Raw genomic sequence first — 17,462 nt, 5'->3', positions numbered from 1 at the left:
AAACTCAGTGTCTCTGACTCAGATGCAACTGCTTAAAAGCAGCTGATCTATGCCTGGTAGTGAAAAATAAGGCAGCAACTTGAGCTGCACACAAAGAGAGAGAGATGGCATTATGGATGGAGAATAAGTGGGGCATGGTGGAGAGCAGCAGTCTAGTGGCTGAGGTCAGGGGAAGAGCACTGGGAAAGGTAGGAAAACATGAGAGACCTTGCATGAGGTTGTGAAAGAACAGTACATATCAACACTGATACATTCAGTGCTGAATATTCATTATATTCTTGCAGATAACTCTTGTCATAGATTATACTTTCTAATCCTCTCTTCTCCTCTCTTCTTCTCCCCCTCTCCTCCCCTCTCCTCTCATTCTCCCCCTTTTTCAACAAATGCTGGAACTCAGCTTTAGAAAAGTGTGAAATAACCTTTAAACATATTCTCATTTTATATGTCACTATTCTGTACCTTAAATTCTAGTCTTTTCTTCAGAAAAAATCCAGGAATGCTTGAAAAAATGTTTCAGGCATTACTTAATTTTAGAAATCATAGGGAAAAATAACTTCATCTGAAAGTAAGTGGCAATGAAACCAAGCCTAATTACCTGCACTGAATTCTCCAGTCAGGCCAATAGGCTAATGAACATCAATACTCTTTCACAAAGTGCCCTGGGATCCCTAATGACTGTAAGTGGTCAGGCCTTTGGTTTTACATTTCAGAGTATGGTTGGTATAATCTTGAAGCAAAATCTGCAGATCAGATCATAGCCTATACTCAGTCTCTGGATTACTCTGTGTGTGTGTGTGTGTGTGTGTGTGTGTATGCCCTTGAGCACTGAACATCTGGGATGAAATCAAAGCACTTTTAACTGCACATGTATCCCATTTCTGGCTTGCTAGTAGCCCTTTAAATGTACTGGGTTTAATCCAGGAAAAACGATTCAAAATCACACTAGTGAAGGAAAAGAAAAAAAAAAACAACCCAAGTTTTATATACTTGGATGGCATTTTTCTTTGAATATGAATGACTTAATCATAATCAGTCTTGGTGAGAGGTGGGTGATGAAAGTTCAGAAATCTTCAGACAGAGAAAGACTTTGAACCTGCCTTTCTCATGTCGTTGGTGTGTATATTATGCCTGTAAGAGGGAAAAAGCAAGCAAGCAGCTTGCATCCTCTGCAAGAAACCAAAATAACTCTTGTTAGGGGTCTTGAGGCTTCTGAGAAGTATTCTGCTGAGAGGAATTTTTACAGTGCTAATCCACTCTGATCTTTGAGTACGGATTAAAATGCCCAAACCTACAGCGTTGTTCTCAATGTTAAAGAGTGCTCTGATTTGAAGCTTTGCTCTGTATCTGGCTTGTGTAGTCAAATCCCAAACTTCCTCTGAATTCAGTTCCCACTTTTCTCATTTAATACATTCATAAGCGTTCATTATGTGTTCAAGCAAGATATATATAGCAGTATGAGCACTGAGCGAGCACTTCCTGCTTTCATTGAACTAGAAGATGTGAACATGGTTTTAGAAACCTGGATATAGACTTTGCTTGGAGGAGCGAGGAAGACATGAGCTCTAGCCCCTGGTCTGAGACTTTGCCTGAGTATTTCACATCCAGTGTGGAGAAAGGTTTGCTGTTTTCAGCTCTAGAATACACTGTAATATGGGCATTACAGGACACATCTGGACACTACAAATTCAGGTTCCCTTGACCCCCAGTTTTGCCACTTCTTTGCAGAGTGTAACACTGAACAATTTTATTGCCACCTCCTTTTCTGTGTTTTCTACAGGTGATAACTTGGCAGGCATGATATGGGAATACAAAAGAATACAAAAGAAATAATCCCCAGTGTCAGGCGTTCTGCATTCAGAAACCTGCCTCTCCAGGGGTAGGTAGCAGCTAAGTAGCAACTTCACTTCTGGACTCTGGCACATAGACGGGAAATGAGACAGAAACTGGTTGTATTTTTTGGATCCTTTCATTGGTATTGTGTGTTGAAATTATATGACACCATTTGCCAGTAATAAATCATTTTGCCGTCTGTTGTGTGATTACATAATTAAATATCCCTTGTCATGGATACAAATGCAGGGGTTGACTTAGACTTTGTGGGAATAAGGGGTTTGATTTTTTGAACTGTACATTTCCTGACTCCTGTGCAAATCAAACCCAGTTGTTTAACACTACACTGAGAAATGATTCATGCAAAAAGTCGTATATAGTGAGAAGCGCAAATGGTATTTTCAGTGTATTTTCTGTCTTGCTTACAGTTTATTTGATCAGTAACATACATGTAGAATAGGCATGGAGAATTTAGCATTTTCTACTGTTCATCCATATGAAGGTGGTGCGTTGCACTGGGATAGTGATGTTTATCTCCTTGTTAAGTTGCTTTGAGATTCAGAGAAGAAGACTTCTAGGTAGAGATAGGATGTGAATTTGCTTGTGTTTCCTGCTGTTCCTGAGCCACTTCCATTCTCAAAGAAATGCCATCACGAGAAGATGTCAGTTCTGGCCAAGAACATCTGGGCCACTCTAGTTGCAACCTGTATTCTATAATTTAAAACTAGCACTGGTCTGAAATGGTGTCACTTGTTTTGATGTCACTGGAAAGCCAGACTCCTCTGAGCACAGCAGCTCTTACATCTGACCTGTCCTCGAGCAGCATGATGTCTATTAGTTTTATTGTCACTTTGATTGTTTGCAGTTGCTTCTCACTGCTTTCTGCTGAGGTTTAATTCTGTTTGTATTTGGAAGGACAAGGGAGAAAATTTGTTGTTTTTGTTAGAAGCTAAGTTGTGCTGAAGTCTTGATGACGATCCATTGTTAGTGCTGTTACAAAATCTGACTAAGTGGGCAAGAAAGCACAAAAGAAAGGAAAAGTACAATTCAGATTTGCCAAGCAACGTGAAAATAATTAGAAGATTAGCAGTTTGGCACTATTTACCAGCAAGTTGTGAATTAAATGCATCCCCCTTTTCTCTTTTCATTAGTGCAACGTGTCACTTCAGTTCTGGATTTCATGTCCTTCACACACCTCTCACTCCTCTCTCAGTCAGAATGCAGGACTTGATTTTATTGCAGGAGAAATGAAGGAGCAAGCAGTTAATGTGGCATCGGAGACTTTCTAATCACCGGTCTCTGAAATGCGGTCCTGAGTATCTGCAGTTCACTTACTGGGTGGAGATAAATCGCCTCCAATTTGCTTTTACGAACGCAAGTGGAACATTTGGGAACAGTGGTTTCTCTTATTGACACTGTGAAGTGTTTGTAAGCAGCCAGCTATAAAAGACTAGAGTGACATTTACACGTAAGTTCTCTCATCACCGTCATTGAAGAAAGGATCAAATGCAGTGTGATGCCATGGCATATGCTGAGTGATGTTCTGTTCTTGGCTTTAGCTGCTACCAGCTCAACTCCGCGTATTCATCTTGGGTTTGAGAACTGGTGTAAAAAGAAAACTTGAACTGTCACAAATGAGAAAACAATATTGGTGTCGCTGAAGTCTATGGGACTCTTGCCATAAAGCTGGGCTAATCAAGATTTTCACCTTGGGGTTACTACCTAATTGCAGGAGTGTAGGGATGTTTATGTCTGTATTGTTCTGATTTCCCATCCTTCTCTAGTCTCTTCCCTGCAAGGAACTTACTGCATCCCTGTATAATAGGGACCAGGATCGCAGCCACTAACTAGCGCAAGAAAATATCTTTGAGATTATATTCCATCTGACTTCAGGGACCTGATAAAATCTCCTGATACAAATATACCAGACATTAAGCTGATACTACAGCTGGTCTTGTCTCCATTTCAGCAGGATTTGGGCATGGAGGCTAGAAGGGGAAGAGAGGCTTTCCTGAGTGCAGGGTTGCATACTTGTTCAGAACAATTCAATCCTATTCAAAACCAGGTCTCACGTCTGTCCCAACATAAAATTCATCTGGATGATATAATAGTTTATTGTCCAATGCAGAACACTCAAGTAAGAACATCTATAAAACTGGGGGAGAAATTTTTGGTTCCCCACAAAGAAATAAATGGGAGGAAGTTTTAGTTTATTTTCATATATATATCTTATGGCATATACTGTAATATTTATAGTCTGTTGTACTCTAAATAGAACTTGTTAAAAATGTTATAAGTATTTATATAAATGTGAAACTCCCCAAGTGATTTGAGTTGTGGGAAAAGCAACCTCCAAAATAACAGTTCTAATTATCTTCTTTTTTCTTCTAACAAATTGAAATAATCCTGGTAATTTTCTCTAGCAATTTTGGAGAAAGAAGTGAGGCTAAAACTAAGACAACCCTGAAATACATGTCATGTTCAAGCAGTATTACAAAAACAGCAAGATGTTGAATTGCAGGAGTGTTTGGAGAGCTGATATTCTTTTTCATTCACGATCTGAAATTCCCGAAGCCTGTTTTTGGCAGGCCACAAATATATTGTGGTTAATGTTTATACGGAGAGAGACACCAAGCAGTTCACTGCACCATAATGTCAGGTTTTAGGATCAGAACAAGCTGTTTCCAGAAAACAATATTTCCAGTTCAATGATAGCTTATTTGAGGTGTTAACTTTATATGATATACAGTGGGATGGCTTCAAACTAAATGTGTCAGTTAAGTACATTACCACGAGCAATAGCACAGGGAACACTATATTCATACCTGTGGGGCAATATTATCCATTGTTTCCATTTCCTCCTAAACACAGAATGTGAGAGTTCATGTGCTTCTGGCTTCCTGTAGGATCAAAAGGGAATTTGCTTTGTTTGCTTGACCAGAGGCAAAGCAGACTGTGCTCTGTGAGAAGGTTTCTCATCTTGTCTCTGCCTGTGACCATCATGAATGGAAACGCCATGATCAGGTGGAAATCTGCTGTAACTGATGTTGGTTTGATGTGCCAGTTTGATCAAATAATAATTAAAAAAAAAAAATCAGCTGGGGCCCAAAGATTGATGAGTACCTGTATTCCTTGTTGCCTTGGGAACTCCATGCTGATGGGATTTTTTAAGACCATACTTTAGAAAGGCGTGAAGAGGACTGGGTCCTAAGAAATATTGTCACTGAGGTTAGCAGAAGTTTTGCTTTTTGGTGACAGTAGATCTGAGTGATGAGTTCTCCGTTTGGCTCCATGACATGTGCTGCTGAGTGTCCCCAGGCCCCAGTGCGGTCAGTGGCACACTTCCCAAAAACCTGAACATCCACAGGATTTGCTCCTGGGTTATAATTTCATCCTAGATTTATTTGACACTACAGTAAAACAGCTGTTTGCAATTAGCACACATAAAAAAGAACAATAACAAAAATGCAGCCTTCCCTTCCAGCTCTACATATACCCAGTGCAAAGCGCTCGCTAAGTTCTGGTGATTTTTTTCCCCCTGTGCTCTAACTAAAACATCAAAACCAATTGATCTCACTGAAGACTGAATTAAAAAAAATGTTTACAGTTCCCCAAATGTTTCTGATTGGCAGCAGCAACTCAGTAATGAAAGATAAATGCTGCCCTGGGTGCATGTGCATGCCAGGCTCACTGCTGCAGAGCTGATCTAAGCACTAAGCTACAGGGACATGAAGGTCGGGTGATGGCTGCTGCTGTGCTGGGACAGGGTGAGGTAGATAGCTGGTTTCTGACCAGGACTCTGATCCAGGGCAGCTGGCCCACCCTCCCGTTGGGAACAGTGAACAAGGAGCTTGTAAAATACACAGACCAAATGGAAATGACCCCTATTGACTGAAACCAGCTGCACGTCAGACCTCTCACTGTCTCTCTTGATTTGCTGTCTCAAATAAATGGATGTGGTAGAAGGGACTGTGGAAAGAAAACAAAATAATTTATCCTCCTTGAAGTCGCGCCACACTAGTAAGCCACAGTTGTTACAGCTGAAAAAAAAAAAAAAGAGGTTTTTTTTCTTTTTTCTTTTTTTTTTCTTTTTTTTCTTTGAAAGCCTGCAGTTTAGAATGCAGCGTGCTGCAGTGCTGCAGTTTGGTTTCAGAGCCTTTTGACAAGTCAGCATTGGTAGATTTTGTTAGCTGTTCATCCTTTGGAAAATGCTGGCTGTCAGGAGACTGGTTTTGCATTGTGATTGAGAAAACGAAGTTACAGCGGTTTTCAATGATGCTTTGGCTTAGAGCTGAGTGCTGCTTCAGCCTCACAATAAAGGTCGTGATCAATTTTAAGGGGAATGATGTGCAGAGTGACTTAGCTGATTCATGTGTTGTTTTATGCATTTTTCTGAACACATCACTGGGTAACACCTGATACCTGGAGCATTGTGAAGAGCTGTTTGGCAATAACCAGGGTTGCAGTTGAATTCGGAAATATGAAGGATGACAACTACTCAAGTCTTTCATTTTATATCCAGGGCAGATTACTGCTGTGGATGTTAGGCTGGGCTCAGTTTGGACTTAAGGAATAAGTGCTCAGCAGTACGGTAAGAGATACTTAACTTTGCTGCTGTAATTGCATCAGTTTAAGAAGATTGTAAGGTGCCATAGTGTAGCAATAATTTGATAGGCTTTCTGAGAAGAAACTTCTGTTAAGTCAGCAGTCTAGTTTTCATTAATACAAACTGAGACATGGATATGTCTTACAAAGTACACGTTTTCTTTTTTTTTTTTTAAGTCTTATTCAGCCAGTTGATAGTTAGTGAAACAAGCTACCAAATTTGGATCAGTGAATCTATTAGAATGCCACAGTGGACTGACCTTGATAAAATCTGCAAAAAACACTTGGGATACAGAGATTCTGGGATAATATTTTTAATTGATACTGTTCTTTTTTTTTTTCCTTCTAAACTTCTCTCTTTTTTTCCTCAAAAAAAAAAATATATATATATAATTATTATTTAAGAATGTGTTTGTATTTGACTTCCATGTGCAAATAAGAAAGGGTATACAAATATACAAAAAGAAAAGGGTAGCAACTTTGAACATAGGGTCCTTTACCTGCAAACTTGCAGTAGATTTGCACAGACAGATGTTATTTCAATTGAAATTCTTGTGTACAGATTCTGTGTTTCCTGCCAAGTGGGTTTTGCTTTAAAGACAAAACCAAAATGCAGTTCAATATAGTGATTACTCTGTCATCTGTCAAGAGTTATCCACACTGGCTGTAGGATCTTCTGACTGTTATCTCTGACCCATAATGGTTGCCACAAGGAAATGCACACCCCTGTTCCTTATACCACTACCATTTCTTGCTGGCTTTGACATCTCTTAATGATGAGATGTCTCCTTTTCATTACATTGTCTAGCTGGAAAATGAGTTATGAGCTTGTTCATGGCTTATTCAGAACACACTAGTCTGGCATCAGGTAATACCATGGAACTCTTTCTTTCCATTTGTTCCTGCTATTTTCTGCTGACTAATTACTTGCATTAGTGAGAGTTAAGCAAGTGTGCATTGGCTTATTCAAAGTGAACAGAGATCTTGGGTGTCTGTCTGAAAAGAATGATGTACATTGAGCAAGACATGGAGTCGTGGGTGTGAAGGAAGTTTTTCTGTGTTAGAAAGGAGTCCTTCTCCTTGCTGACACCTGTCAGGCTCTACCTTTAGCACACTCATCTAAAACTCTGGCAATTTCAGTAGTCAGAAGGGTATGATTACATCAGTAAGGTGGCTATATTCTGGTATAATTCACAGCCTTGAGGTGACCCTGCAACTGTGCTGAAGGGTTTTTTCCTCTGTATTTCAGTTCTTTATCATCTTGGTACACAAGGACCCTACCTAATAGCTCAAAATCTAGCAGCCCTTCCCATTGCTCTTTGGTGGTGTTTTGTGACAGAATCCTATTGACATTAAGGAGAGTATTGTCCTGGTCACAGCTCCAGGACCCAACAAAGCATGAGGAGAAAAAAGTTTATATGTGATAACATCTTGTATTTCCGGTGAAAAAAGAAACAGCACAGATTGTGTGCTAATACAACCGTAGAGTACTTCAAACATAAACTTTAAAAACACATGTCAATGCAATATATTTATCACTGGTGTTTTAAATAAAATCTGTAGTAAAAAGGAGAGGGGAACTAAATATTGGACTTTGTTTCGCCATTAATTTAATCAGACCTTTCTTTTTAAAATGAAAAGAATAACAGCTTGATGAAACTAAGGATACTGAGCTAGTGAAACAGAAAAGGAGGAAATCAAGTTATTTCTCTTCAGCAGCACAGTAGGAAATTTGCAACTGTTAAGTTTCAGTACAGATGTTTACATCTCTACATACTTACAGTGGAAAATTAGATTAAAGCCCAAGAATATGTTCTTTCTCAAACTGAAATAAGATGTGTTTTATCAAGGGAACAAAAAGAAAAAAAAAATCTCTAAACATAAGGTACCATTTCTACAACAGCAGAAATATTATTCTGAATGCTCTGAACTCCAGAAATAAATTTTCTTTCTTGCTGTGTTCCAGAGATTGAAGGCAGCACTGACTCATCACCCTGCCGCCATGTCCAACGGGAATATGAACACCATGGGCCACATGATGGAAATGATGAGCTCGCGGCAGGACCAGACGCCACACCATCATATGCACTCACATCCTCATCAACACCAGGCACTGCCACCTCACCACTCCTACCCCCACCAGCACCAGCACCCAGCGCACCATCCTCATCCTCAGCCTCATCACCAGCAGAATCACCCCCACCACCACTCCCACTCGCACCTTCACGCACACCCGGCACATCACCAGACCTCGCCGCACCCACCGCTGCACTCGGGTGGACAAGCACAGGTAGACCTTTATGCCATGCTGCATCTCTGAGTTTTGCTGTTAATGTGGAGTAAAAGTCTCATGCCTGTGTTGCTTCTTCTTGCAAACATCAGATTAGATCCAAGCTCCTCCAGCTACTTATAAATGCTGGCTACTGGTGGCAAAGAAGCATAGATTTCATTAAGAAAGGAGTGTGAATCAACAACTTATTTTGCTACTTAATATTCTAGGCACTTATAATATCTTACTTAAGCAGGAGCTCTAAGGTTTTCCAGTACTCTGATCTCTGCAAATTGCCACATTATTCTTTTATGGAAAAAGTATATTATGATTCTGTGGTATTATATACGTAGAACAATGTGCTTGAACCCAATCTTCACAGGCCAAGATTTAGAGTTGTATATGTTCTATCTACGGAAATAGATGGCACAATCTTTAGTGAAGTAAAATGGCCACATGTATGCATACTCAAAAGAATGCATATATGTGCGCGTGTGTGTGATATGTAAACAACCTCACTGAACTCAGTGGCATATTTATTTCCTGTCTAGACTGCAGATAGTAGAGATAGATAGTTTTAAGGTACACTCGCTTAAAGGAGGAGAAATAGGATTCCAGATCTTGTGAAGGGGATTGCAGCTCTTAGCTGTGGTGTATAATTAGGTAAGAGTGTAGGCAGTAGTGGACAGATGTTACGTCAGGAGAAAGAGACAATGAAGTCATTTCAAGGAGAGAGATTTAAACTAGGAAGGGAGTTCTGAACTGGATTCAGATGGTATTAAATCAATGCAGATCTTCACTGACTAAGATGAAGGTCTCCACTTTTGGACCAGGTACATTGTTTCCACAGTTTGGATAATTCAATATCTGAAATGTTTCTTGAACTGATAAACTGAGCAAGGACTTCATTAGGTTAGTTTAGGAGGAATTCTACTAATGCTTTAGATGATAAGCTTCTTCATCAGGGAGATTGCACAAGAACAGTAAAACTTGGGACAGTGAATGTAGCATGTCAGGTCTGGGGAGCAAATGTAAGGTGCACACCTTACGTAGTGGATAGTACATACAATGAGAACAATGAGCCAGCCATAAGAATTTCAGTCTGTGAAGTATTGCATTGCTTGCAAATACCTTTCAGACAAGCTCTTAGAAACATTAAAGAAAATGAGAGGATTTGGCTGACATCCCAGTGTCCCACAACATTAACTATTTACTAACATCTAGCTTTATTATTGCAGAGACTGCAAGCACATGGCATTTCCCCAAAGCATTTGCTAATGTAAAATGAATTGTCAGCTTTAGAGAAACAGTCTAAATAAGAGATCAGCAGACTCCCCTGTGAGAAGATGTCCAGAGCTTTCGTTAGTTTAGTTCAGTTTTTACTTTGTGAATTCAATTATTTTCCCATCTGTTAATGAGTTATTTTCCTTGGAGTTGTTTAAAAACTCCAATAAAAAGACATTATCTCATAACACAGAACCCAAAAGTAAGCTGATGGCTCTCTAGGAGATCAATGAGAGAGTAAGCACATACATGAGATAAAGGCAACAGGTGAAATCTCACAGTTTTAAGGATAAGGCACCAGTCAATGAGCTAATGTGCTATCTGCCTTTCCTTCTTAACTTCTGTGCTCCTGGAGCCATTTTTGAGTCATTCTGGTTGGAACAGCCTAGGTTCCTTGTGCTTTGCATTCCCTGTTAGCCAGGTACCCAAAAGTCTTGCAGGCAAGCACTGGGGCAGGCAGGCCAACTGGCAGCAACAAAGCTGTGTCAGACATGTCCCAGCACCTCTGAGTCTCTGGAGCAGAGCCTTCACGGTCACATGAGCTTTGCTTTACTGGGGCAACGGGTCCCAGTAGGGATGAAGTAGGTCTTCGCCTTGACCAGAGGTGTAAGTGTCACCAAGAGGCCGCGGATGGAGGCAGTGGCTGATGGATCTGAGTAGGACCCCTGGGTTCATCTGCTTCCCCAGATACCAGAGCTTTTGCTGCCTGCCTCTTCTCGTGTGCAAAGACAGAAGTGATTTCTGAATAGACACATGGGAAGAAAATAAGAGTTTGCTGAGTAATAAACATAATTATTGTTTTTAAGCTTATCTGTAATCTCCGTGGTATTGGCCTCTTCGGGGATCAGATTGCTCCAGCAGATGTTGATTTTATGGTGAATTTTACTAGCTGTTAACCTCCTTATTCTTCCGAGACAGATTCTTTGGTTCTAAGCCATCCACCAAGCAGCAGCATGGTCCACGTTGCTGTGGGCCATGTGTTCCAATGACATAAATTTTATTATTTCACCCCACACCATTCTGTAATGTCAGCATTCATTTCATGCTTTTCACCGATCACTTTGATCCCCAATGAGCTATGTTCTGGCAGGATGAATGGCTGGGTATTAATTCTGTGGTATGGTGCAAAGAGTAGAGATGAGCATTAGATCAAGGCTAAGAGTAGAAATAACCTTCTAATACATGTGTTTCTGAAAAAGAGATATTTAACCGAGCTGTAACTGTGTTGCTTCAGCTAGTGCAAAATTTGACACTATTATTGCCATTTTGGTCACATTAACACTTCTTCATATCTAACTTAGCAGTGAGATAGTTTCAGTAAAGAAGGCTTTGAGATCTTTCATTTTCTTACCTGTCCTACATTTGTCTTGATTATGGACATACAATAGGCATTATATAAAAGGTAATTAACTTTAATTTTAATATGTGTTCCTTTTCTTTCTTACTTGAGTGTGTATGTCCATAGGCAGGGTGGGGAAGTTTATTAGAGAATTATGCTTAGACAGTTACTTAGATATATTCTAACAGATTTCAGGACTGAGCTATTATGCTCAGCCCCAGAGAACAGAGGGCAGCTTGTATCCCTTGGTGGCCATCTCCTGTGGAATGGATGGGGGCCGTAACACAGCTACACCTCCATGTCAGCAGAGGATTGGAAGTTCTAATTGCAAATGAGAGGACTTCATACAAGCTAAAATTTTAAGAATCAGGTAGAAGGTGCAGGGTGGCTTACCTAGTTTTAGAGGTTTGTTGATTTTGTCTTTTTCTGCTCCTACAGAAGAGAAATTACCTGACTGTGCAACAGAAAGCTGAGAATAAATTTGGCTTTATGCGAAAAGCATTATCAGATGCACAGTATAATTATACATAAAATTGCCACTCTAACTGACACAAGATAGCTGGGAAAAGGAGCAAGCTCTTCTTCAAAGTTTATAGTGAGATTCTAGACAGAAAAGCAACCTTGCAAGATGATAGTATCATTTTAATTGAGACAGACGATGTGTTAAGCAAACAAATGTTAATTGCTGCAGTTGAAATTCAGGACTCCATCTGACAAAGCACTGAGTACGTCCTCTCCCTGAAGTCAAAAGGAAGCACCTTGGAGGTTTGGGCCTTTGCCAGAAAAGCAAGGTTAATTTTGAGTCAACAATTCAGGTTTCTGGACTGTTCCAGACCCAACTGGTGTAGGAATAGCAGGAGTAGCACAAGTGTCTCCAGCTGTGCTCCAGCAATCAGGTCCAAACCCCCAGCAAAAGCCAAAGCACAAGGGCCTGGGCACCATGGTGAGGCAGGAAAGCAGTCTGGCTATTCCCAGGCAGCACCTATTGCTTTTAGAAGCACTGTACATGAAGTCTGATACTCATTCCTTACCAGCACATAGGTGAGTATTTCATCCAGAAAAGTCAGAACACAGTCTGGTGGGAGCTAGCTCCATCACAAACTTCCTCTGTAAGGACATAGGCAAGTTAATTTTGGGAGCAAGACTGATACTCTCCTTCACTTGAAAAGGTATACATATGTGCTCTTCCATTTTTTCACAGCAGAGGGGTTGGGAGTGGTTTTCATGATTGCTGTCAAATAAATAATAATACAAAGCAATATAGCATGTGCTCAAGAAACATTTAGAAGTTGTATTGAGGGATATGGTATAGTGGGAAATACTGGTGATGGGTGGATTGAACTGGATGATCTTAGAGTCTTTTCCAACCATGCTGATTCTATGATCAAAAAAGAGGGCAAATAGAAATGCCTGGGAAGGAGGATGCCTCCATGGGATACCAGCCTCCCTTCAAAACCCATGTGTGTGTCAACACCTAAATCCTTTATTCTGGCTCCATCTCATGGGCATCAAAGTCTCCTGGCTCTACCACCCTTGCCCATAGCCTCCTGGATGCACTCAGATGGCAGAGCACTTGTATCTCCCTTCACTAGAGGCTATCAGACACTGAGGAGAGGTAGAAGAGCATGTGTAAAAGAAATGTCCTCAAATTTTGGAAGCAATTACCAAAAAAGAAAAAACCAAACGAAGAAGAAAGGAGTGGATCCTATGGTCCACTTTGATTAAAAGGGTTGCTGAGAGAAACATGACATTTCATCTTTGAAATAGATGGTGGCAGGGAAAGTACCTAAGTGAAAAGTTTTTAATAACTAGCTGTAAGGGAAAAATATTTTTCCTACTAATATTCAGAGAATCGTTTAGAAAAAATCTCCCCTTCAACCAACACAGCCCTGTGCCAGCAGTTAACATTAGTGGCATCTGGCGGTGTCTTTCAACGCGTGCCTCTCCCAGCCCGCCATCCAACCAAGCAACTGCAGGAGATGCTGCCCAGGCCTCAGCCTCCCTCCCTCTTCCTTTCCCCCACCCATTGCCATGTCAATCCTCTGTTTATAGGTTTCACCGGCCGCACAGCAAATGCAGCCCACGCAGACGATACAGCCGCCGCAGCCCACTGGAGGCCGCCGGAGAAGGGTGGTGGATGAAGACCCCGATGAGAGGAGGAGGAAATTTCTGGAGAGGAACCGAGCCGCTGCCACACGCTGCAGACAGAAGAGGAAGGTCTGGGTGATGTCACTGGAAAAGAAAGCAGAAGAACTCACCCAGACAAACATGCAGCTTCAGGTGCGAGCCACTGTCTGTGCCCCCGAGGACACAGAGGCCCTCTTTGTGCTCGCTGCTGCCCCAGCACAACCTCCACTGCGTGGGAGCACGGCACTATCAAAGGCGGTTAATCGAGGCGTCTGTGCTCCAATTAGAGGAATAATTTCATTTTAGTAGGATAAGCCAGGAAAAAGCTGTCTTGGGATTAGAAGCCTTCACTAAACAGAGCTGTATTTATTTTCTTTTCTTGTCGCTGTTTTGTTTTCTTTTTAAGTGCCATTACCTTGGCTATAAAAGACTTCTTCAGAGCAGGGCACGTAGCTAAGCCCTAACTCAAAGCCAGTGAGATGGAACCATAAATTGAAGGGAAGAGAATGAATACAAATTTGACATTAAAAGCAGAGGAGTGGAGCCCTTCTTACAGTGTGCCCAGAAGTTAGTTTGCATGTCAGCTTATGGCATGAAATCTGGGAGCCAAGTTGCCCTCAAAATACTATTTTATAAAACAATGTCAAGGACATTATTGCAAAGTTCTGGAGCATTTTCTGTGTTCTTCGATTTCAACTTTGTGTAGCAATGCATTTTAAGATTTGTGGCAAACCAAACTCCCTCTTTCTCTTCTAGAATGAGGTCTCCATGCTGAAAAATGAGGTAGCACAGCTGAAACAGTTGTTGTTAACGCATAAAGACTGTCCGATAACAGCCATGCAGAAAGAATCACAAGGATATCTAAGTAAGTAGCTAGTATGCTTACTCTGTCTCCACACCACCCACAGGAAAACACAGTTTCTAGTTCTTCCCTTCAGAATCCCTTCTTGGCCATATTACAACATGAACCTCTCTTCTCAAACATCATCCAAGCCGTCCCATCTCCTGCCCCTATTTAACCAGCCATGCTTAAAACCCAAAAAGCCACAGTTCGCACCCAGCCCAGCGCTGCTGGTCCCTCCCTGTCCCTCCACCCCGCAAGGCGATGCACACGGATGGATGCTGGCTCCCATGTGGAGGATCCCCATGGAACTGAGAGCTCCAGACCTGCAAGAGTCCTCCTGGGCACAGCGCTGCCAGCACAATAACATAACTCTCCAAAGGGAAGTTATAAAGGAAAGCATTACAGCCCCCTCCAGCGAAAACGGTACTGTGCTCTGACTGTGGCGCAGACCAAGCGCGGAGCAGGTTCTCAAGGTTTGTTCTTTTTAACTCTTATCTTGCTTTTTCTTTTCTTTTTTAAATCACATCTGATGCAGACATTGAATCAATTCTGTCTAGCTGGTGCATTTTACAAGTATGGTAATTTATGGACACATTCTTTGCTTGTCTCTAGAGGCTCGGAAGAGCCTTTGGGTTAATATTTGCTAGATTGCAGCATTCCCTTAAAATAGAGCCCACTTCTGTCTCGTCTGCATTACTGTGCATCTGTCTCTTTAACAGTACTCAAAGAAAAAAAACATAATTGCATTACATGCCTATCAACTGTTGCTCGAATTAGATTTTCTGTGATGCAGTGCACCACACTGTAATTTTGATTTCTGCTGGAGCAAATAGAGAATTTAGGCTTTGTAAGGATACTGGACTTTGTACTAGGTGTTGGTTTCATAGCTGCTAAGGCATTGGTGTTTTTTCAAGGTGCTAGCTCCTAACGCTGGGTTACCATCAGGTGATTGAATGTGCACTCTGTCCTTCATCCTTTCCCAGGTCCTGAGAGCAGTCCTCCTGCAAGCCCGGTCCCGGTGTGCTCCCAGCAGCAAGTCATCCAGCACAACACTATCACCACCTCCTCCTCCGTCAGCGACGTTGTGGGCAGCTCCACTCTCACCCAGCTCGCCAGCCACAGAACAGACATCAACCCAATCCTTTAAAACTAGTGGAGCAGAAACTGCTAGGGGAATGTGGTAGCGTATCAAAACGTCCTCTGTGCTAAGGACATTTTTGACCGTAACTCAAGCCTGGAAGATTCCTCAGTTCTTGAAAGACTCCGGCTTTCATTTTTATAGTTATTAAAATATCTTTTATACTTAGTTACATAAAAGGGAGTTATGCAATTAATATGCTATCAGCTTGAGAAATGCTTTGGTGCTTTCTCCAGTTTTTTTGGTACCAGTTACTTGTTTATAAACCTAACTGTCTCTGTACATAGTCACGTTTTCTTCTCACCAATATAGCCTGAAGCCTCAGAAGTACGGAGTTGTGTCAAACTGCAGCTTGTTAGCCAATGTGAGGCATGAAAAGTATTAAACAGAGTCATATGTAGGTAACTAGGAGTAATTAGGCTATAAATACAGAGAGAGGGCATCTGCTGACAGCATCATAAAAAATGAGTTAGAATTGTGCTATCACCAGAACCTCATCTTGTAACCAGAGCCTCTTTCAACGCTGTTACACAGTATGTGGCTATCAGAACAAACCCAAACCCCAGTAACATGTCCTTTTGCCCAGCTGACCTTCTCCAGCTCTCTCCCACCCTGCCTATTTTGTCCTTGAGTTATTCTCACAACTCTCTTCTCCCTTCCTGAGCCCTCTCCCCTTCTCTTCTTCTTTCCTCCCTATTCTCCCCCCCTCCTCAGAGAACAGTGATGAACAAGTAAAAACTTCAAGCCTACCTGAAAACTGCCAGCACAGCTGCTGCTTTCATTAGCTCTTCACCCACAGCTGGGCCGCACCTAGCTTTTTCTGTTTTGAAAAATAGAAATGCTCCTGATTTAGTGCTTTTAATAAACAGGGAAAGGCGAAAGCAGTGCAGGTGAAGCAAGATTGAAAGCCAGCTGTGTTGATTCTAGGAGCCGTATAAGCTGCTGAGGTAAATGGCTGTGGCACAGTGCAGGCATAGCAAGTAACACCTGAGAATTACAGCAATTCTTTAGCACTGCCAGTCGTTAACATTGCAAATCCATGTAGTATATAATTCAGAAAAGTTCTGTTCCCTAACCTGCTTACATTGTTCTAGCACCAAAAGCTAACAGCCTCAGATTTCACAGGCTATAAATGAAAAATAAATCAGCGTAACCATTCTGACCAGTTGGAAAAATGCCACTTTTAATTACCAGGGCATCCCCCTGGATGTACACGGACTGGCTCTGAGCTGGCAGACATCAGTGGAGCTTCACTGGCTGTTATGGCACTTACTCCAGTTTACAGCAGTAAGGAATTGTCTCATAATGACACTAAACATTTTTTTATAAAGTGCACAGCCACTGAGAAATGCTGCAAGAATGGCAAATTCCACTGCAGTCACTGGATAAAATTCAGTCCTGCAAAGAGTGTCTGTAAAGGGGCTTTATGCTACAATTAAGGTTTTTGTTTGGACTATGTGCCTGCCCCTCAGCACAACGGATTTGCATCCCAGAGTGGTAGTAGTGATTGATGGGGGAATCAGAGGGAGATGATGCCAGTTAATTACGCTGCCTTTCAATATCCTGGGACCTGGTTTTGCTCTCAAGGCTGGCAGTGGCGACACCTCCTTCATCTGCTTGAGGGAGCAGGACCAGGCTCTGAATTGTTGATGAACGTTCAAACATTTCAAACTGCATCTTTAATAGTAAACGATAATTCATGCTATTCATAGCAAACACTTCAGCCCAGAACGCGCTTCATTCTGAAGCGAGGTTCTTGTCCTCAGCTGCTGTTTCTTGGTTGTGAGAGGAGTCATGGGTTTTAGTAGGGTGGCTCTTCTCAGAGCAGGAAAGAGAGCTAAACAAGTGAAGTGAGAGGCACTGTCAGGAGCAGGGCCCTTTTGGAAGGAAAAGCAAAATTGTGAGGATCGTTCCTGAATTAGTTCTTATCTTGGTGACTAACTTTTTTTATCAGTATTCTTGAGCAACTCTCTTTCCATTTATGCAAATACCTTCAAACAAAGATTTTTAATGTACAGTGTAAATC

General features: G+C 41.5%; 1 protein-coding gene across 2 annotated transcripts in view; it reads left to right on the top strand.

Annotated features, from left to right (window-relative positions):
- The window catches only part of CREB5 (cAMP responsive element binding protein 5), a 241,857-nt gene extending 225,229 nt beyond the window's left edge, over positions 1-16,628 (top strand). For both annotated transcript variants that reach the window (XM_065752488.1, XM_065752489.1), the window contains 4 exons: positions 8,402-8,725; positions 13,380-13,607; positions 14,211-14,319; positions 15,282-16,628. In XM_065752488.1, the coding sequence (XP_065608560.1) occupies positions 8,402-8,725; positions 13,380-13,607; positions 14,211-14,319; positions 15,282-15,445 (825 nt within the window). In that variant the 3' untranslated portion in view covers positions 15,446-16,628. The remainder of the gene's footprint in view (positions 1-8,401; positions 8,726-13,379; positions 13,608-14,210; positions 14,320-15,281) is intronic.
- The last annotated feature ends 834 nt before the right edge of the window (positions 16,629-17,462 follow it).

Source organism: Cyrtonyx montezumae, unplaced genomic scaffold (genome assembly GCF_038088225.1).
Source record: "Cyrtonyx montezumae isolate F1298 unplaced genomic scaffold, pur_monq_1.0 scaffold_8, whole genome shotgun sequence".
Classification (NCBI taxonomy): domain Eukaryota; kingdom Metazoa; phylum Chordata; class Aves; order Galliformes; family Odontophoridae; genus Cyrtonyx; species Cyrtonyx montezumae.
The sequence above is the reverse complement of the archived record's forward strand: the minus strand, read 5'-3'. Positions and strand labels throughout refer to the sequence as shown.